Below are 22,971 nucleotides of genomic sequence, written 5' to 3' on the forward strand. Positions count from 1 at the left end.
GCATTTTTCTCTTTTATTCCGTTTACATGGTTCATTCTGTTTACACTGGATTTATTCCTAATTGTAAACCAACTTTACATTCCTGGGGCAAACATTGCTAGTTTGTAATAGATTTTTAACTCCACCAAAGTTCCTCCTTCCCACTGTTGATAGAAATTTTAATTTGGCTATTAAATGTTAATATATAGATTATTTTTTCAAGTAGCAGCATTTAATGAACATCTACTATGTACTGCCACCATACTAGTGACTGAAGAAACCAATATAATATATTGTCCCTACTCTTGAAGAGTCACAGCCTATTTGGAAAGTCAGATACATAGATAACGGACAAGTATAGTGATAAATATCCACCCAATGAATTATCAGAGTAAGAAAAAAAGGTGTCTTGTGTCTTGCTACTCTTTGTTAATCAGAAGAAGAATCCTGGAAGAGGTGATACCTAAGCTTTCTTAAAGGGTTAACTAAGTGAAAGGGATTAAAGGACAAGAGGGTACAGAATGGACAAAGGCACAAAGTTAAGGCAACCCCATGGTGCTTCAGAGGAACTACCAGTAGCTCATCATTGTTTGAGCATCAAGTACCAGGCTGAGCATGATGAATGATGATATTATAAAAGTATCAGTCAGATCACTGCAAGGCTTGTGTGCCAAATGAAAGAGCTTGTCCTTTGTTCTGCGAATGATGGGAGCCATCATGAGATTTTAAGAAGGGAAGAAGGATGTGGTCTGGTTTGCATTTTAATCAGAACCCTATGGCAGATTTGTGGAGGATAGATTTGAAAGTGCCAAGGCTGGAAGATCAGTTAGAAAACAATAATGAGGTCTTGAACCTTAACAATGAGAGCAGAAATGGAGAAGAAGGGTCAGATTTGAGAAATATTTAGGAAGTAAAACTGGCAGAACTTGGTGATGGACTGATTAGAGGATGAGTAAAGAAAGAGAGTGTATTAGTGTCCTAGGGTTGCCATAAGAACGTACACAAACTGGATGGTTTAAAACAACAGAATTTTATTGTCTCACAGTTCTAGAGTCCAGAAGTCTGAAATCAAGGTGTCAGCAGGGCCATGTTCCCTCTGAGACTCTGGGTAGGAGCCTTCCTTGCCTCTTCCTAGCTTCTGGTGGTAGCTGTCGATCTTTGGCGTTCCCTGGCTCGTAGCTCCGTTACTCCAGTCTCTGCCTCTGTAGTCACATGGTGTTCTCCCTGCATATCTCTGTCATATTGGAGTAAGGGCTCACCCTACTCCAGTATGACTGCACCTCCACTATTCATATCTGCAATGACCCTATTTCCAAATAAGGTCACATTCTGAGGTACTGGGAGTTAGGGCTTCAACTTATCTTTTTGAGGGACACAGTTCAACCCATAACAAAGGGTAAAGTCAAAACTGCTGTTAATTTTCTAGCTAAGAGTTTATAGGGTATGACCACTGGCTAGGTAGGAAACACAAGTGAAAGAGCTAGTTTAGGAAGAAGATGAATTCAAAATTGTCTAGAGGACATACAGGAAGAGCCGCTTTAGCAGTCAGTTTTATAGGTCTGAAGTTCATCTCTTTAAGATAGAAACAAACTGTTAAGACTTATGGGAGAGGAGAAGATGGCAGAAGAGTAAGACGCGGAGATCACCTTCCTCCCCATAGATACATCAGAAATACATCTACACGTGGAACTGCTCCTATAGAACACCCACTGAACGCTGGCAGAAGAACTCAGACCTCCCAAAAGGCAAGAAACTCCCCACGTACCTGGGTAGGGCAAAAGAAAAAAGAAAAAACAGAGACAAAAGAATAGGGACAGGACCTGCACCAGTGGGAGGGAGCTGTGAAGGAGGAAAGGTTTCCACACACTAGGAAGCCCCTTCGTGGGCGGAGACTGCGGGTGGCGGAGGGGGGAAGCTTCGGAGCCACGGAGGAGAGCGCAGCCACAGGGGTGCAGAGGGCAAAGCGGAGAGATTCCCGCACAGAGGATCGGTGCCGAGCAGCACTCGCCAGCCCGAGAGGCTTGTCTGCTCACCCGCCGGGACGGGCGGGGGCTGGGAGCTGAGGCTCGGGCTGCGGAGGTCGGATCCCAGGGAGAGGACTGGGGTTGGCGGCGTGAACACAGCCTGAAGGGGGCTAGTGCACCACAGCTGGCCGGGAGGGAGTCCAGTAAAGGCTGGAGCTTCCGAAGAGGCAAGAGACTCTTTCTTGCCTCTTTGTTTCCTGGTGCCCGAGGAGAGGGGATTAAGAGCGCCACTTAAAGGAGCTCCAGAGACGGGCGCTAGCCGTGGCTAACAGCGGGGACCCCAGAGACGGGCATGAGACGCTAAAGCTGCTCCTTTAGCCACCAAGAAACCTGTGAGCAAGCACAGGTCACTATCCACACCTCCCCTCCCGGGAGCCTGTGCAGCCCACCACTGCCAGGGTCCCGTGATCCAGGGACAACTTCTCCGGGAAAACGCACAGCACCTCAGGCTGGTGCAACGTCACGCTGGCCTCTGCCGCTGCAGGCTCACCCCGCATCCGTACCCCTCCCTCCCCGGCCTGAGTGAGCCAGAGCCCCCGAATCAGCTGCTCCTTTAACCCCGTCCTGTCTGAGCGAAGAACAGACGCCCTCAGGCGACCTACGGGCGGAGGTGGGTTCAAATCCAAAGCTGAACCCCGGGAGCTGTGCGAACAAAGAAGAGAAAGGGAAATCTCTCCCAGCAGCCCCAGAAGCAGCGGATTAAAGCTCCACAATCAACTTGATGTACCTGCATCTGTGGAATACCTGAATAGACAACGAATCATCCCAAATTGAGGAGGTGGACTTTGGGAGCAAGATATATTATTTTTTCCCCTTTTCCTCTTTTTGTGAGTGTGTATGTGTATGCTTCTGTGTGAGATTTTGTCTGTAGAGCTTTGCTCTCACCATTTGTCCTAGGGTTCTGTCCATCCATTTCTTTTTTTTTTTTTTTACTTAAATTTTTTTTCTTAATAATTATTTTTTATTTTTTTTATTTTTTTATTTTAATAACTTTATTTTATTCTATCTTACTTTATTTTATCCTCTTTCTTTCTATTTTTTCTCCCTTTTATTCTGAGCCGTGTGGATGAAAGACTCTTGGTGCTCCAGCCAGGCATCAGGGCTGTGCCTCTGAGGTGGGAGAGCCAAATTCAGGACAGTGGTCCACAAGAGACCTCCCAGCTGCACACAATACCAAACGGCGAAAATCTCCCAGAGATCTCCATCTCAACACCAAGACCCAGCTTCACTCAACGACCAGCAAGCTACAGTGCTGGACACCCTATGCCAAACAGCAAACAAGACAGGAACACAGCCCCATCCATTAGCAGACAGTCTGCCTATAATCATAATAAGGTCACAGACACCCCAAAACACACCACCAGACGTGGACCTGCCCACCAGAAAGACAAGATCCAGCCTTATCCACCAGAACACAGGCACTAGTCCCCTCGACCAGGAAGCCTACACAACCCACTGAACCAACCTTAGCCACTGGGGACAGACACCAAAAACAACGGGAACTATGAACCTGTAGCCTACGAAAAGGAAACCCCAAACACAGTAAGTTAAGCAAAATGAGAAGACAGAGAAACACACAGCAGATGAAGGAGCAAGGCAAAAACCCACCAGACCTAACAAATGAAGTGGAAATAGGCAGTCTACATAAAAAAGAATTCAGAATAATAATAGTAAAGATGATCCAAAATCTTGGAAATAGAATAGAGAAAATGCAAGAAACATTTAACAAGGACCTAGAAGAACCAAAGAGGAAACAAGGAACGATGAAAAACACAATAAATGAAATTAAAAATTCTCTAGAAGGGATCAATAGCAGAATAACTGAGGCAGAAGAACGGGTAAGTGACCTGGAAGATAAAATAGTGGAAATAACTACTGCAGAGCAGAATAAAGAAAAAAGAATGAAAAGAACTGAGGACAGTCTCAGAGACCTCTGGGACAACATTAAACGCACCAACATTAGAATTATAGGGGTCCCAGAAGACGAAGAGAAAAAGAAAGGCACTGGGAAAATATTTGAAGAGATTATAGTTGAAAACTTCCCTAATATGGGAAAGGAAATAGTTAATCAAGTCCAGGAAGCACAGAGAGTCCCATACAGGATAAATCCAAGGAGAAACATGCCAAGACACATATTAATCAAACTATCAAAAATTAAATACAAAGAAAACATATTAAAAGCAGCAAGGGAAAAACAACAAATAACACACAAGGGAATCCCCATAAGGTTAACAGCTGATCTTTCAGCAGAAACTCTGTAAGCCAGAAGGGAGTGGCAGGACATATTTAAAAGTGATGAAGGAGAAAATCCTACAACCAAGATTACTCTACCCAGCAAGGATCTCATTCAGATTTGATGGAGAAATTGAAACCTTTACAGACAAGCAAAAGCTGAGAGAGTTCAGCACCACCAAACCAGCTTTACAACAAATGCTAAAGGAACTTCTCTAGGCAAGAAACACAAGAGAAGGAAAACACCTGCAATAACAAACCCAAAACATTTAAGAAAATGGGAATAGGAACATACATATCGATAATTACCTTAAATGTAAATGGATTAAATGCTCCCACCAAAAGACACAGACTGGCTGAATGGATACAAAAATAAGACCCGTATATATGCTGTCTACAAGAGACCCACTTCAGACCTAGGGACACATACAGACCGAAAGTGAGGGGATGGCAAAAGGTATTCCATGCAAATGGAAATCAAAAGAAAGCTGGAGTAGCAATTCTCATATCAGACAAAATAGACTTTAAAATAAAGACTATTACAAGAGACAAAGAAGGACACTATATAATGATCAAGGGATCAATCCAAGAGGAAGGTACAACAATTGTAAATATTTATGCACCCAACATAGGAGCACCTCAATACATAAGGCAAATACTAACAGCCATAAAAGGGGAAATCGACAGTAACACAGTCATAGTAGGGGACTTTAACACCCCACTTACACCGATGGAAAGATCATCCAAACAGAAAATAAATAAGGAAACACAAGCTTTAAATGATACATTAAACAAGATGGACTTAATTGATATTTATAGGACATTCCACCCAAAAAAACCAGAATACCCATTTTTCTCAAGTGCTCATGGAACATTCTCCAGGATAGATCATATCTTGGGTCACAAATCAAGCCTTGGTAAATTTAAGAAAATTGAAATCGTATCAAGTGTCTTTTCCGACCACAACGCTATGAGACTAGATATCAGTTACAGGGAAAGATCTGTAAAAAATACAAACACATGGAGGCTACACAATACACTACTTAATAACGAAGTGATGACTAAAGAAACCAAAGGGGAAATCAAAAAATACCTAGAAACAAATGACAATGGAGACACGATGACCCAAAACCTATGGGATGCAGCAAAAGCAGTTCTAAGAGGGAAGTTTATAGCAATACAAGCCTACCTCAAGAAACAGGAAACATCTCGAATAAACAACCTAACCTTGCACCTAAAGCAATTAGAGAAAGAAGAACAAAAACACCCCAAAGTTAGCAGAAGGAAAGAAATCATAAAGATCAGAGCAGAAATAAATGAAAAACAAATGAAAGAAACAATAGCAAAGATCAGTAAAACTAAAAGCTGGTTCTTTGAGAAGATAAACAAAATTGATAAACCATTAGCCAGACTCATCAAGAAAAAAAGGGAGAAGACTCAAATCAATAGAATTAGAAATGGAAAGGGAGAAGTAACAACTGACCCTGCAGAAGAAATACAAAGGATCATGAGAGATTACTACAAGCAATTCTATGCCAATAAAATGGGCAACCTGGAAGAAATGGACAAATTCTTAGAAATGCACAACCTGCCGAGACTGAACCAGGAAGAAATAGAAAATATGAACAGACCAATCACAAGCACTGAAATTGAAACCGTGATTAAAAATCTTCCAACAAACAAAAGCCCAGGACCAGGTGGCTTCACAGGCAAATTCTATCAAACATTTAGAGAAGAGCTAACACCTATCCTTCTCAAACTCTTCCGAAATATTGCAGAGGGAGGAACACTCCCCAACTCATTCTATGAGGCCACCATCACCCTGATACCAAAACCAGACAAAGATGTCACAAAGAAAGAAAACTACAGGCCAATATCACTGATGAAGCTAGATGCAAAAATCTTCAACAAAATACTAGCAAACAGAATCCAACAGCACATTAAAAGGATCATACACCATGATCAACTGGGGTTTATTCCAGGAATGCAAGGATTCTTCAATATACGCAAATCAATCAACGTGATGCACCATATTAACAAACTGAAGGACAAAAACCATATGATCATCTCAATACATGCAGAAAAAGCTTTCGACAAAATTCAACACCCATTTATGTTAAAAGCCGTGCAGAAAGTAGGCATGGAGGGAACTTTCCTCAACATAATAAAGGCCATATATGACAGACCCACAGCCAACATCGTCCTCAATGGTGAAAAACTGAAAGCATTTCCACTAAGATCAGGAACAAGACAAGGTTGCCCACTCTCACCACTGTTATTCAACATAGTTTTGGAAGTTTTAGCCACAGCAGTCAGAGAAGAAAAAGAAATAAAAGAATCCAAATCGGAAAAGAAGAAGTAAAGCTGTCACTGTTTGCAGATGACATGATATTATACATAGAGAATCCTAAAGATGCTACCAGAAAACTACTAGAGCTAATCAATGAATTTGGTAAAGTAGCAGGATACAAAATTAATGCACAGAAACCTCTTGCATTCCTATACACTAATGATGAAAAATCTGAAAGTGAAATTAAGAAAACACTCCCATTTACCACTGCAACAAAAAGAATAAAATATCTAGGAATAAACCTACCTAAGGAGACAGAAGACCTGTATGCAGAAAATTATAAGACACTGATGAAAGAAATTAAAGATGATACAAATAGATGGAGAGATATACCATGTTCTTGGATTGGGAGAATCAACATTGTGAAAATGACACTACTACCCAAAGCAATCTACAGATTCAATGCAATCTCTATCAAACTACCACTGGCATTTTTCACAGAACTAGAACAAAAAGTTTCACAATTTGTGTGGAAACACAAAAGACCCCGAATAGCCAAAGCAATCTTGAGAACAAAAAACGGAGTGGAGGAATCAGGCTCCCTGACTTAAGGCTATACTACAAAGCTACAGTAATCAAGACAGTATGGTACGGGCACAAAAACAGAAATATAGATCAATGAAACAGGATAGAAAGCCCAGAGATAAACCCACGCACATATGGTCACCTTATCTTTGATAAAGGAGGCTAGCATAAACAGTGGAGAAAAGACAGCCTCTTCAATAAGTGGTGCTGGGAAAACTGGACAGGTACATGTAAAAGTACGAAATTAGGGCTTCCCTGGTGGCGCAGTGGTTGGGAGTATGCCTGCCAATGCAGGGGACACGGGTTCGAGCCCTGGTCTGGGAAGATCCCACATGCCGTGGAGCAACTGGGCCCATGAGCCACAACTACTGAGCCTGCGCGTCTGGAGCCTGTGCTTCGCAACAAGAGAGGCCGCGATAGTGAGAGGCCCGCGCACCGCGATGAAGAGTGGCCCCCGCTTGCCACAACTAGAGAAAGCCCTCACACATAAACGAAGACCCAACACAGCCATAGAAAATAAATAAATAAAATAAAATAAAATAATTTAAAAGAAAAAAAAAAAAAAAAAGTACGAAATTAGAACACTCCCTAACACCATACACAAAAATAAACTCAAAATGGATTAAAGACCTAAATGTAAGGCCAGACACTATCAAATTCTTAGAGGAAAACATAGGCAGAACACTCTATGACATAAATCACAGCAAGATCCTTTTTGACCCAGCTCCTAGAGAAATGGAAATAAAAACACAAATAAACAAATGGGACCTAATGAAACTTAAAAGCTTTTGCACAGCAAAGGAAACCATAACCAAGACCAAAAGACAACCCTCATAATGGGAGAAAATGTTTGCAAATGAAGCAGCGGACAAAGGATTAATCTCCAAAATTTACAAGCAGCTCATGCAGCCCAATAACAAAAAAACAAACAACCCAATCCAAAAATGGGCAGAAGACCTAAATAGACATTTCTCCAAAGAAGATATACAGATGGCCAACAGACACATGAAAGAATGCTCAACATCATTAATCATTAGAGAAATGCAAATCAAAACTACAATGAGGTATCATCTCACACCGGTCAGAATGGCCATCATCAAAAAATCTAGAAACAATAAATGCTGGAGAGGGTGTGGAGAAAAGGGAACCCTCTTGCACTGTTGGTGGGAATGTAAATTGATATAACCACTATGGAGAACAGTATGGAGGTTCCTTAAAAACTAAAAATAGAACTACCATACGACCCAGCAATCCCACTACTGGGCATATACCCTGAGAAAACCATAATTCAAAAAGAGTCATGTACCACAATGTTCACTGCAACTTTATTTACAATAGCCAGGACATTGGAGCAACCTAAGTGTCCATCATCGGATGAATGGATAAAGAAGATGTGGCACATAATATACAATGGAATATTACTCAGCCATAAAAAGAAACGAAATTGAGTTATTTGTAGCGAGGTGGATGGAGTTAGAGTCTGTCATACAGAGTGAAGTAAGTCAGAAAGAGAAAAACAAATACCATATGCTAACACATATATATGGAATCTAAGGGGGGAAAAAAGGTCATGAAGAACCTAGTGGCAAGACGGGAATAAAGACACAGACCTACTAGAGAATGGACTTGAGGATATGGGGAGGGGGAAGGGTAAGCTGTGACAAAGTGAGAGAGTGGCATGGACATATATACACTACCAACCGTAAAATAGATAGCTAGTGGGAAGCAGCCGTATAGCACAGGGAGATCAGCTCCGTGCTTTGTGACCGCCTAGAGGGGTGGGATAGGGAGGGTGGGAGGGAGGGAGATGCAAGAGGGAAGAGATATGGGAACATATGTATATGTATAACTGATTCACTTTGTTATAAAGTAGAAACTAACACACCATTGTAAAGCAATTATACTCCAATAAAGATGTTTAAAAAATAAATAAATAAATAAATTAAAAAAAAAAGACATGGATAGCATGAGTAGTTGGCTTCATCTTTTTATTGTTGAGAACATGACATGATGGTTGTTTTATAGCAGCTCTTATCATTATAGCAAGGTCAGAGATCTCTATCTTGAGGTATTATACTGTCATTCCCACTAATTTTAGAACCAATAGTGAGGAAGCAAGCAGTGTTGGCCAAAATCACGTCATTTTAATAAACACCTTTGTCACTGATGCAACAGCTTGAAAACTGCCAAATTATCTTAAGACTCTGTTAATTGTGTTTAAATATAATTTCAATACAAAGGAAAAATAATGGACATTTATAGAGTTAGTGGAATTTACCCTGTTAGACATTTAAACATCCTCAGTTTAGAACAATGTATCCCCTTTTAAAAATACTTCTTCTCAATGTGTTACCATTTGTAAGTACAGTTAACATCTTCATTATGTGATAAACAAAGTAAATAGTAGTTTAGTATTGTCAATATTAATTTCATACTTTTAAGAATGGTTTCAATTTCAAATATTTCAAGTATGTGATTTAGAAAAATATAGTCACACAACTATACTCCTTCTGTGCATTTCATTAAATTTAGTACATTCTATTCTTTATTAACTTGAAATGGTTCAAAATATATTTGCCCAGAGCTCTAAAACTATCTCAAATTCCTGATTGCAGTTTTCTCTCAATGCAGGAAGTTTTGCTGGAGTTGCTAGAACAATGTGTGGATGGCTTATGGAAAGCAGAACGTTATGAAGTAATTTCTGAAATTTCCAAGTTGATCATTCCAATTTATGAGAAACGTCGAGAATTCGAGGTAGGTAATTTAAACATTTGCATCATTGGCCTATATGTTTTATTTTGGTCTTAAGTTACTATCCTTAAAAAATGCTAGGAGGTCCTAAAATTACAATCCTACCTCATATTCATATAAATTTTCCAAATAAAATTAAGGACCAAACATTTAAGATATAATTTGAAATTTACATTATACCAGTGGTTCACAAAACATTTTTATCTAGCAATCTCTCCTCCTCCACTCATGGCAGAAAACAATCAACGTTGTCTTCACTAGACCTTCACTAAAAAAAGCTATTGGATTTCCATGTTGCCCGGGGAGGGTGATAGGCATGATTCTATTCTTTGCAATTTGACGGTGAGACTAAAGGTGCTGGCAGATGACAGTAGGGGAGATAATGTCACTAGTAATAACCCTATTGTGAGGAGTTTTTCCAATTTATTCTGCCAGATAAAGCTGTTGATAAAGGGTAGTTAATAAAGAATAGTATTATAATGAGCAGCTGTTGCCACCAGCACCGATCAGGAATTTTTTATATTCAGGTCTCTAAGTCCATATCATAATTTTCTACCCTTACTATGCTGGGAAGGGATGATTTAGGATTCAAGCCATTTTTTTTAAAAAGCAAAGCAGTTTATCCTTAAATATACCAAGTAGTCTTTCATTGTTGAAGAAGTTTCCAAGAGTGAAAACATACATTTAATATCATCTGTGTAGTGTTCTAATCTCTGTTCCAAACTGGCTCTGATCAAACTCACTTTTTCTTCCTAGGTTCTGGGTCTTTCTCTCTTTGCCATGCTTTTGGTGTATATGGGGCATGCCTGAAAAATCATAGAGGAGTTCAAGTGATTATATTAAAAAGCAAGAGTTAAATAATTAAATCTAAGTCATACAGATGACAAAGAATAGCCTATGAGACAAGACAAGAATTGGCATTGAGCTTTCTATCAAAGCATTACATCCTAAGAACCTTTGTAAAAGTTTCAAAATACCCACTCTCTTACTCTTAGGTTGAAGATCAGGATATTAGAAACCCAGGGAACATTTTGCTACTCAATTGACTAATAGGGAAAAAAGAAAAATATATCTTCCCTACACATTAAAGGAAACAATACGTTCTATAGGGGAACTACTCCTATTCCCTTGTAGGGGTGCAAGGGTCTGTATAGATCCCCTAGTGTTCTGAATGAGATGAAGTAATTTTTCAGTGTATCTTTATGGGATAGGCTGAAAAGTGTCAGAGGTGGCAGCCATAAAGGTAAGGAAAACTTCCCTCAAATTGAGCTCAACTCCAGAAAATAATATGGAAAGAATTTTAGAGAAAGGATGTCTGCTTCTGTGCTCCCCTTTTTTTATTGAAGTGAAATTCACTAACATACAATTGACCATATTCTGGTGTGCAATTCAGTGGCATTTAGTGCATTCTTAACGTTACGCTCTCACCACCTCTCTCTAGTTTCAAAACATTTTTATCACCGCAGAAAAAAACTCCATATCCTTTAGTAATCACTCTCCACCCTATGCCCCACCCTCTGGAAACCATTAACCTGCTTTCTGTCTATGGATTTGCCTATTCTGGATGTGTCATAAAAAAAAATTAATACAAGATGTGACCATTTGTTTCTGGCTTCTTTCACTTAGCATAATATTTAGAGATTCATCCAGGTTGTAGCATGTATCAGAACTTCATTCCTTTTTATGGCGGAATGATATTTCATGGTATGGATATACCACAATTTCTTTATCCATTTGGGTTGTTTCCCCATTTTGGCTATTACGAATAGTGCTGTTGTAAACAGTTATGTATAAGTTTCTGTATGGGTATGTTTTCTTTTTTTATATATAAATTTATCTATTTTATTTATTTTTTTTGGCTGCGTTGGGTCTTTGTTGCTGTGCGTGGGCTTTCTCTAGTTGTGGCAAGCAGGGGCTACTCTTTGTTGCAGTGCACAGGCTTCTCATTGCCGTGGCTTCTCTTGTTGCGGAGCACGGGCTCTAGGCGCGCAGGCTTCAGTAGTTGTGGCACATGGGCTCAGCAGTTGTGGCTCGCGGGCTCTAGAGCACAGGCTCAGTAGTTGTGGCACATGGACTTAGTTGCTTCGTGGCATGTGGGATCTTCCCGGACCAGGGCACGAACCCGTGTCCTCTGCATTGGCAGGCGGATTCTTAACCACTACGCCACCAGGGAAGCCCTGGGTGTGTTTTCATTTATCTTGGATATATACCTAACAGGGGAATTGCTGGATCATAGGGTAACTCCATGTATAACTTTTGAGTAACCACCAGATTGTTTTCCCTTTTACACTCCCACCAGCAGTGTACACATTCCACATCCTGATCAACACTTATTTTTGGTTTCTTATTACAGCCATCCTAGTGGATGTGAAGTGGGGTCACATTGTGGTTTTGATTTGTATTTCCTAATGAGCAGTGATTTTGAACATCTTTTCATGTCCTTGTTGGCCGTTTATATATATTCTTTGGAGAAATGTCTATTCAAGTCCTTTGCTCACTTTTAAATTAGGTTATTTGTCTTTTTGTTGTTGGATTGTGGGAGTTCTTTATATTTTCTGGATATGAAAACTTATCAGATCTGTGGTTTACAAATATTTTCTCCTGTTCTGTAGGTTGTCTTTTCACATTCTTGATAATGTTCTTAGCACAGCGTGCTCCCTTTTTCTGGATGTGTAGAAGAATATATTCTTTGAAAATGTCTGTGAACCTGTATAAAAGGAGTCCTCAGTCAGGTTTATACTATTATTTTTGTGTCTGAATTTTATTTTCTTCTCCAAAATTGTTCGCATGGATTGTTTATTCTCATCTCTCCACCTAAGAGCTCAAGCAAAGCATTTTGCTTATCTTTCAGTTAAAATAATTCAGACATAAGAAAAAAGTAGTCAATAACACAGTATTTTTAAATTATACACTACCATTGAGATATGAATGAAATGAAACATGATATTTAGAAATACAGTGTTATTTGACCATTTTAAGCTCTACCCTACGACCTAAAGTTGTTAAGGAGTTTTGTCTAATAATGACCATGGGGGAGGGGAGTGTGAATGACCCCACCAAAACCATTTTGAAAAGGAAATAGTGTTGCTTTTTTTTTCCTATGCATTTATCTTAGACATTTAGTAACTAACCAAAAAACAAAGCTATTTTGTTTATTCTCATTTTTTCAGAAACTTACTCAAGTTTATAGAACTCTTCATGGAGCTTACACAAAAATTTTGGAGGTTATGCACACAAAAAAAAGACTTTTAGGCACTTTCTTCAGAGTTGCCTTTTATGGCCAAGTAAGTATACTTTAGTTCATAAAGTTGTTTTCCTTTTTAAACATTCACCTTTGAATGATTACTGTAGCAGCAGTTATTGGTTCTAGGATTCTGTCTAGATAGAGCACCTGTCACAACAGCAGGAAGCCTCGTTTGTAAGTATAAAGTTCACTTTGGTTCCCATATCTAAATCCACTAGGTCAGAGTACAACATATAAGATTTGAATGTTTCCTTCAGTTTCATTTTTTGTTAAGCTTCTTAAATGTATATTTAATATCTAGCACTGAAAGATTTGCAATAAAAATCAGGTAAGTATGCAGGCGATGAAAAAATCGAGTGTGGAAATCTTCAGGCCAATAATATGCTCATATGACTGTGAGTTTGAAAATTCTCGTTTATTTCAGTTAAAATATATGCATGTGACTTTTAGTACTATTATTTAAAATCTATTTCAAATACATTATTGCTAATTATTTAGTAGATTTTCTGTAAATGCTTTGTTTGCTCATATTATTTATAAATTATTGTATGTTTAACTTTATAATAGTCTTTTTTTGAAGAAGAGGATGGAAAGGAGTACATCTATAAAGAGCCAAAGCTCACTGGCCTCTCGGAGATTTCCCTGAGACTTGTTAAACTTTATGGTGAAAAATTTGGTACAGAGAATGTCAAAATAATTCAGGATTCAGACAAGGTAACATATTTATTGGTTCCAGGCATGGTACGTTGCTTCTGACTTTTTCCTTTTTTAGCTAGTGGAGGAGAGGCATGGGAAATAGAGCCTTTCCAGATTGTGAAAGAAAGGACAGGGGCTTTGGAATCAGAAAGAAGGATTCAAATCTCCATTCTCTGCCACTTGCTAGCTGTGTGACCATGGGGAAGTTACTTAACCTCTCTGTGCCTCATTGTTCTCATTAGTAAAATGAAGTTAATAATAGTGCCTTCCTCATGGAGTTGTTGTATGAATTAAATGAGTTAATATATGGAAAGTGATTAGAGTTCCTGGTATGTAAAAAAGCATTCACTAATAATAATAGAAGCTGGCACGCTCAATAAAGTTTAGCTATTATTGTGAATGCTGTTGTGCATCATGATTGTCAATTTCATACTTTATGATTAAAATCATCTTAGGACACACATTTTACTCTAAGATATCCTTAGTTCACTAGTTACATTCGCAGTGATGTAGGTTTAGGAGAGATGCCTTGGGCCTTGATCTAAAGATTATCCATCCCACTAGCCCTGCCAAGGCAAGGATGAGAAAGGTTCCAGCAAGAGAGGCTCTTTCCTAGAAACGCATAGTTCCCTATAGACAGAATTGCGGGAAGGCACAATAGGAATGCCTGACTGTCCTTAGTTACCATGGGTATGTACAGGATGAGAGCTGATTTTTCAGGTAGGAAGGACCTATACAGTGCAGGATCTGTAGGCCCCAGAAATATTTACTGCGTGACTATGATTGCATGGTGCTACGCAAAGCACTTAATAGCTAACAAGCAGCATTGCCGGAGTGAAAAGCCTGTGGCAATAGTAAAGACACTTCATTTTCTACTGTGAAAATGATCTCTTCACTTTGTACTTACCTATATCTCATGGAGATGATTTTATCTTAAGCATATGCCTTCGACATTTAAAAATAGATGTGCTGATAGGTTCAAAATTCATGAATATTTGGCAGAACCTCTCTACTTCTGATCCATTTCACTATTTTGCGTTGTTTTATTGAATTAAGACAACAGAAAATTTTATCTCCTTGTAGCCAGAAAGTTTTAGGCTTGCTGCCATACTACTGATACTATAAATGGAAAGTTAATAGAAAGCCAGGCTTGCAGAACAACATGCGGTTTTCTACTTTCTTCTGCCTCTGAAAACCTGGCCAACAAGCACTAATGACAAACCACCATCAGGCAGCTGGACTCCTGACATTATTTTTATGCACAATATTTTAGTCATTCTTCATAGGCAACAGATATAATAAGCAGTTGCTACTTTTAAAATCCTTATTTCTTTCTTAATATGTGAAATTAAAAATTAAAAACACTCTTTTACTTGCCAAAGAACAAAATCTGCTTAAGGGCACAAACAATGTGAAAAACAGTTGGGCAATATTTTCCAGTATTTTAAATGTATCTTTCCTTGGACCCAGTAACTTCACATTTATCATTTTATCTTGTAGATAGATATATACACATAAACATGTATGTTTAAAGGTGTTTATTGCTGCAAAGTTTATATAACAAAAACCTGGAAACAATCTAATATCCATATGGTTAAGGAAGTGGTACTACCCCCATATAATGGATATAGTATCCTAAGCATTAAAAAACTGATAAGTATTGATATACCTATCAAGATATATTATTGAGAGAAAAAAGGTGAGGCACAGAACATTATGGATAGGATGATTACATTTGTGAAAATTGATATTCACATATACTCACTTGTTTATGCTTAGGAAATTTCTGGAATGATACATACAAAATTGTTAACCATGGTTATCCCTGAGGAGAGAGACTAGAGTCTTATGTGGGAAGAAAGACTTTTTTTTACTTTTCATATATACCCTCATGTACTGTTTGAATGTTTACCATATACATAGTTTATTTTATAAGGTCAGAATCAGTCTTGACCTCTTTTTTATTTTCCTTCTATGTCTTGTCTTAGCCAGATAATTAACCTCACCTGAGTTTCTCTGGAGAAATCTAGCTTTTTAATGGGAAAGAAAAGAAAGGATTTCTAGATTTAGGCTTTTAGATTTTTATGTAATAACAAGTAGAATGGGTTTGGAGAAGTTTTAAAAGTTGCTAAGAAACTTTCCCTTGTCTATGCTCCTGTATATGTGGAGGAGAAAAAAAGGATGTAGGGACTGTTTCTTGGGAGGTTTTTGTTGTTTTTTTGGTTTGTTTCATTTTTTCCTATGCTAAACACAAAAAGGCCTGACTATGATAAATTGCAAGGATATTGACAGTGTCACCAACACCCAAGGCACAAGTCAAATTTAGTTGGGAGAACACTGAAAGAAGAGGGTCCTGGGAATCATCTGGAGTTAATGGAGAGACTGCAGCATAGCTTCTTAACGTGGAATTTAGACTCTTTATGTAATGGTCTGTAACTATTATAATTTTATGTCTCTGAAATAGAACGATTCTGCTTTCCTGTGGTCCCCTTCCTCCATAGAATAGGCTTAATGCAATCAAGAGTACCCACTCTTACAATGTCAAATACTGCTTGTGGATGTACGAATTGTAATCTTTTCTATAGGGTAGTTGGGTAGTATGTATCAAAATTCCTAAAACCATGTAAATCTTTTAACTAAGCAACTTCTCATCTAAAAATTTTTCCTAAGGAATAAATCAGAAAAAAATGTACACAGTTTTAAATACAAGGATGTTCATTGGAGCATTATTTATAATAGCAAAATGTTGGAAAACAACCTGAGTCTATCAGTGAGGGACTGATCTAATAAATCATGCTTATCCATATCCATCCATTAAAAGTCATGTCAATGACTATAATATAGAACTGTGATAACTATCTTTTTTATTGTGGTAAAATACACATAACATAACATTTATATGTTAACCATTTTTAAGTGTACAATTCAGTGGTGCTTCCAACACCATGTTGCGTAGAAGTGGTGAAATGGGCATCCTCGCCTTGTTCCTCATCTTAGAGGAAAAGCTTTCAGCCTTTCACCATTGAATGTAATGTTTGCTATAGGTTTTTCACAGTGGCCCTTGATCAGATTGTAGACATTTCCTTCTATTCCTACTTTATTGAGTGTTTTTATTATGAAAGGGTGTTGAATTTTGTCAAATGCTTTTTCTGCATCGATTGAGATGATCATGTGGTTTTTTTCCCCTTCATTCTGTTAATGCAGTGTATCAATATTACATTGATCAATTTTCATATGTTGAACCATCCTTGTATTCCAGGAATAAATCCCACTTGGTCATCATGTACAATCCTTTTAATATGCTGCTAAATTCAGTTTGCTAGTATTCTGTTGAGAACTTTTGCATCAGTGTTCATAAGGGATATCGGTCTGTAGTTTTCTTGTGCTGTCTTTGTCTGGCTTTGGTAATCAGAGTATTGCTGACCTCATAGAATAAGTTAGGGAGTGTTTCTTTCTCTTCACTTTTTTGGAAAATTTGGAGAACACTTGGTGTTAGTTCTCCTTTAAATATTTGGGAGACTTCACCAGTGATGATACCAAGTCCAGAGCTTCTCTCTGTCAGGATTTTTTTTTTTTTTTTTTTTTTTTAATGTAAGGGCTTGGGTGCTCTTATAGCTACTTTATTTATTTATTTATTTAATTTATTTTTGACTGTGCTGGGTCTTCGGTTCGTGCGAGGGCTTTCTCCAGTTGCGGCAAGTGAGAGCCACTCCTCATCGCGGTGCGGGGACCGCTCTTCATCGCGGTGCGCGGGCCCCTCACTATCGCGGCCCCCCCTGCCGCGGGGCACAGGCTCCAGACACGCAGGCTCAGCAGCTGTGGCTCATGGGCCCAGCCGCTCCGCGGCATGTGGGATCTTCCCAGACCAGGGCTCGAACCCGTGTCCCCTGCATTGGCAGGCAGACTCTCAACCACTGCGCCACCAGGGAAGCCCAGGATATTTTTTATTACTGATTCAGTTTCCTTACTGAAGATCTATTCAGATTTCCCTATTCCTTCATGGTTTAGTCTTGGTAGGCTTTGTGTTTCTAGGAATTTGTTCATTTCACATTTCATCTAGGTTTTCTAATTTGTTGGCATATACTTGCTCATAGTACTCTCTTATAATCCTTTTTATTTCTGTAGGATTGGTAGTAATGTCCTCGTTTTCACTTCTGATTTTAGTAATTTGAGTGTTCTCTCTTTCTTTCTGGTCTGTTTAGTTAAAGGGTTGTCAATCTTGTTGATCTTTTCGAAGAGCCAACTTTTGGTTTCATCGATTTTCTCTGTTATTTTTCTATTCTCTATTCCATTTATCTGTACTCTGATCTTTATTATTTCCTTCCTTCTGCTAGCTTTGAGTTTAGTTGTTCTTCTCTTTCTAGTTCCTTAAGTTGTAAAATTAGGTTGTTGATTTGAGACCTTTCCTGTTTTTTAATGTTAAATGTTATAGCTATAAATTCCCCCCCTCCTCTGAAGCACTGCTTTTGCTGTGTCCCATAAGTTTTGGTATGTTGTGATTTCATTTTCATTAATACCTAAGTATTTTCTAACTTCCCTTGTGATTTCTTCTTTGATCCATTGATTTCTTTAAAGAATATGTTGTTTAATTTCCACCAATTTGTGAAGTTTCCAATTTTACTTCTGTTACTGATTTCGAACTTCATCCCATTGTGGTCAGAGAAGATACTTTGTATGATACCTGTCTTTATAAACCTATTGAGACTTATTTGTGGCTTAACATATAGTCTATCCTGGAAAATGTCCCATGTGCACTTGAGAAGAATGTGTATTCTGTTGTTGGGTAGAGTTTTCTATATATGTCTGTTAGGTCTAGGTAAATTATTGTGTTATTCAAGTCATCTATTTCCTTACTTACCTTCTGCATGATTGTTCTATCCAGTATTAAGATTGAGGTATTAAATTCACCAACTATTATTGTAGAACTATTTATTATTTCTCCCTTCAGTTCTATCGATTTTTGCTTCATATATTTTGATGATCTGTTATTAGGTGTGTAGGTGTTTATAATTGTTTTATCTTCTTGCTGTATTGAACCTTTTATCAATATATAATGTCCTCCTTTGTCGCTTGTAACCTTTTTAAATTTAAAGTCTATTTTGTCCAATATTAGTATCTTTACCCCTGCTCTCTTTTGATTACTATTTGGATGGTATATCTTTTTCCATTCTTTCACATTCAGCCTTTGTGTGTCTTTGGAGCTAAAGTGAGTCTCTTACAGACAGCATATAGTTGGATCATGTTTTTTTTTTTTAATCCATTCTCCCAATCTCTGTCTTTTGTTTACAGAATTTAACCCATTTATATTTAAATTAATTACTAATTAATAAGGAGGGACTTTACTTCTGTCACTCTGCTATGTTTTCTGTGTGCCTTATAGCTTTTTTGTCTCTCATTTCCTGCATTACTATCTTCTTTTGTATTCAGTTGATTTTTTTGGCAGTGGTTTTTTTTTTTCTTTTAATCACATTCTCTCTTTTTAAATTTTATTTATTTTCGGCTGCATTGGGTCTTCATTGCTATACACGGACTTTTCTGTAGTTGCGGCGAGCGGGGCCTACTCTTCATTGCAGTGTGTGGGCTTTTCCTTGCGGTGGCTTCTCTTATTGCGGAGCGTGGACTCTAGGCACACGGGCTTCAGTAGTTGCAGCACGCAGGCTCAGTATTTGTGGCATGTGGGCTGTAGGGCACATGGGCTTCAGTAGTTGTGGCGCGCGGGCTCTAGAGCGCAGGCTCAGTAGTTGTGGTGCACAGGCTTAGTTGCTCCACAGCATGTGGGATCTTCCCGGACCAGGACTCGAACCCGTGTCCCCTGCATTGGCAGGTGGATTCTTAACCACTGCACAACCAGGGAAGTTGTCCCTCTCCCTCACTTTTAAGGACAGTTTTGCCAGATATAGGATTCTTGGTTGATAGATTTTTTTTTCTTTAGCACTTTGAATATATCAGTCCACTGGCTTCTGGCCTCCAAAGTTTCTGATGAGAAATTTGATGATCTTATTGAGGATCCCTCGTGTGTGACAAGTCATTTATCTCTTGCTTCTTTCAAAATTCTCTTTGTCTTTGGCTTTTGACATTCTGATTTTAATATGTCTCAGTGTGGGTCTCTTTGAGTTACCCTGCTTGGAGTTTGTTGAGCTTCCTGTCTTTCATCAGATTTGGGAAGTTTTCACCCATTATTTCTTCAAATATTCTCTCTGTCCTTTTCTCTCTCTTTTCTCCTTCAAGGACTCCCACAATGGGTATGTTCGTCTGCTGGATGATGTTCAACAGGTTCCTTAAGGCTCTGTCACTCTTCTTTAGTTTTTTTTTCCTTTGTGTTACTCTGATTGATAATTTCCATTGTCCTGTCTTCAAGTTTACTGACTATTACTTCTGCCTGCTGAAATTTGCCTTTGAATCCCTCTGGTGAATTTTCATTTCAGTTATTATATTTTTCAGCTCTGAAAAAAATTTTTGGTTTCTTTTTAGATTTTTTACCTCTTTATTGATATTGACATTTTGTTCATACATCATTTTCTTGACTTTTTCCATAACTTCCTTTAGTTCTTTTAGCATCGAGACTGTTGTTTTAAAGTCTTTTTCTAGGAGATCTGCTGTCAGGTCTTCTTCAGGGACAGTTTCTATTGGTTTATTTCTCATTTGAATGGGCCATACTTTCCTGTTTCTTTGTATGCCTTGTGATTCTTTTTTTGTTGAAAACTGGACATTTGAATTTAATAACATGATCACTCTGGAAATCAGATTCTCTCTCTCTCTGTCCCAGAGTTTGCTGGGTTTTGGTTTTGTTTTTAATTGTTGTAAGCTGTCTCTGTGCCAGGGATAAACCTGAGGTGTAAACTTGGGGACTTATCAGGTCTTTCCTTAGCCTGTGCCTTCCCCTGAGCATGTGCAGTGACTTTCTAGTTTCCTTCATATATGCAGTTGCTTTTGAACGCCCTAGTCGCCAGTGTCTGGCTCCCAAGAGGGGAAAGAGAGGAAAATGAAGGGAGGGGGGGAGAAAAGGTACCGGTCCTTTAAATCCCCTGGAAGTCACTTCAGCCAGAGGGGGAGGGCCTTGCAACAATGGGAAGAGGTGCTACAGTAATGGCCATGGCCTCTTTGACTGCCCCCCTGTGATCAGAAGCAGCAATCAGGAGTCGTAGCACAGATCCCCAATATTTGGAAGACAGGGTCCTTCTTGTTCATCCTGGCTCCCGCAAGCTGTCCCAAGAACATGTGCACCACTGCCTGCCATGGTACTTGAGGGGTGAGGTACAGATAGCGGCCATTGTGCCAAGAGCTAAAATTGACCAAAATCAAAATTAAGGTAATTTCCTGCCCAGGTCCTCCCCTGGAAGTTGCAAGTCTTCAATAGACTGCAGAGTTCCAAAATAGTTACATCAGATAGATTCTGCCAGTGTAACTGTTGTCTCTGTAGGAAGATAGATTTCTGGTGCTCTGCCATCTTCTCAGAATCCTCTCTATAATATATATTTTATTGAGGTGGAATTCAAATATGCAGTTGAGCCACTTTAATATATTTTTAGGAAATCAGATTATAAAACAATGTTCAGCATGATCTCAGGTTTGTAAATACATGTGCATAGAGAAGAGATTGGAAGGAAATATATGAAAATATGAATAATGGTCATTGCTGAGTGGTAGCATTACAGTTTTTATTTTCTGCCTGCATTTCTGTAATCTCCAAATAGGTTTCTGTAACTTAATAATCAGAAGGAAACGATCCTTGAAAAAAGAGCAAAGACCTCTTCCAGGTGTGTATTCAACTCACAGTGTATTCAGCGACAGTGGTCCTCAATTGATTTCAGAGGATTTAGTAGCTTACCTGTACCCCCTTTTCCCATATATTGAATAAAAAACAAAACTTTCTTACCTTACAGGTAAATGTCAAAGAGCTTGATCCCAAATATGCTCATATCCAAGTCACTTATGTGAAGCCCTACTTTGATGACAAAGAACTCACAGAAAGAAAAACTGAGTTTGAAAGAAACCATAATATCAACAGATTTGTTTTTGAGGCTCCTTATACATTATCAGGCAAAAAGCAAGGCTGTATAGAAGAACAGTGCAAACGCCGTACGATCTTGACTAGTAAGTGGGACTTGGCATAACTTCTTTGTTTGACATGGTCATTTTTTTTTAATTAATTTATTTATTTATATATTTTTGGCTGCGTTGGGTCTTCGTTTCTGTGCAAGGGCTTTCTGTAGTTGCAGCAAGCGGGGGCCACTCTTCATCGCGATGGGCGCGCCTCTCATTATCGCGGCCTCTCTTGTTGCGGAGCACAGGCTCCAGACGCGCAGGCTCAGTAGTCGTGGCTCACGGGCCTAGTTGCTCCGCGGCATGTGGGATCTTCCCAGACCAGGGCTCGAACCCGTGTCCCCTGCATTGGCAGGCAGAGTCTCAACCACTGCGCCACCAGGGAAGCCCCTGACATGGTCACTTTTTTGATACACACAAGCAGCAGCTGGTCAGCAGGAAAATGTAACTGAAACTTTAATCATTCATTGTTCTGCTGTTCAGTCACTAGCTTGCACAAACATGGCTATGTTATAAACCATTGGTTTCCCGTATGTAATTCATGATTGCTCTGAGTTGTCTCATAAAGAGAATTTCTCCCTCAATCCTGAAGTAATAAGGCGCCAATCTGGTCCCTAAGGTATTTTCCAGACAAAGCATGGGGAGAATTAAGCACAATAGATTTTTTTCTTTAATTTGCCTGTTTGATTTACTGTCTTAAAAACTCATTTGTTCAATCTTAACATTTAATAGCTTCAAACTCATTTCCATATGTGAAGAAGAGGATCCCTATAAACTATGAACAGCAGATTAATTTAAAGCCAATTGATGTTGCTACTGATGAAATAAAAGATAAAACTGCAGAGCTGCAAAAGCTTTGCTCTTCTGCTGACGTGGACATGATTCAGCTCCAACTTAAATTGCAGGGCTGTGTTTCAGTGCAGGTATGTTGGTTGCTAAACATGTATTAAATGTTTCTTGACGTTCCTCTTGCTTTCATAAGGGCACAGAGCAAGCATTAATTGTAATTGTCTGTTATACTCTTACTGAGTGCAAAAACCTGTACATTTTTTGATTAAGTTAATAAAGAAATTATGTTCAATTTCTATAAATTTTGTGTTATGTCAGAGGACTTTAACATAAATCCC

The 22,971-nt window shown here is 38.8% G+C and overlaps 1 protein-coding gene across 2 annotated transcripts in view; it reads left to right on the forward strand.

Annotated features, from left to right (window-relative positions):
* Positions 1-22,971, forward strand: part of DOCK11 (dedicator of cytokinesis 11) — a 196,636-nt gene that overhangs the window by 166,373 nt on the left and 7,292 nt on the right. For both annotated transcript variants that reach the window (XM_059909928.1, XM_059909929.1), the window contains 5 exons: positions 9,742-9,864; positions 13,032-13,145; positions 13,673-13,819; positions 21,685-21,895; positions 22,577-22,767. In XM_059909928.1, the coding sequence (XP_059765911.1) occupies positions 9,742-9,864; positions 13,032-13,145; positions 13,673-13,819; positions 21,685-21,895; positions 22,577-22,767 (786 nt within the window). The remainder of the gene's footprint in view (positions 1-9,741; positions 9,865-13,031; positions 13,146-13,672; positions 13,820-21,684; positions 21,896-22,576; positions 22,768-22,971) is intronic.

Source organism: Balaenoptera ricei, chromosome X, assembly GCF_028023285.1.
Source record: "Balaenoptera ricei isolate mBalRic1 chromosome X, mBalRic1.hap2, whole genome shotgun sequence".
NCBI lineage: Eukaryota > Metazoa > Chordata > Mammalia > Artiodactyla > Balaenopteridae > Balaenoptera > Balaenoptera ricei.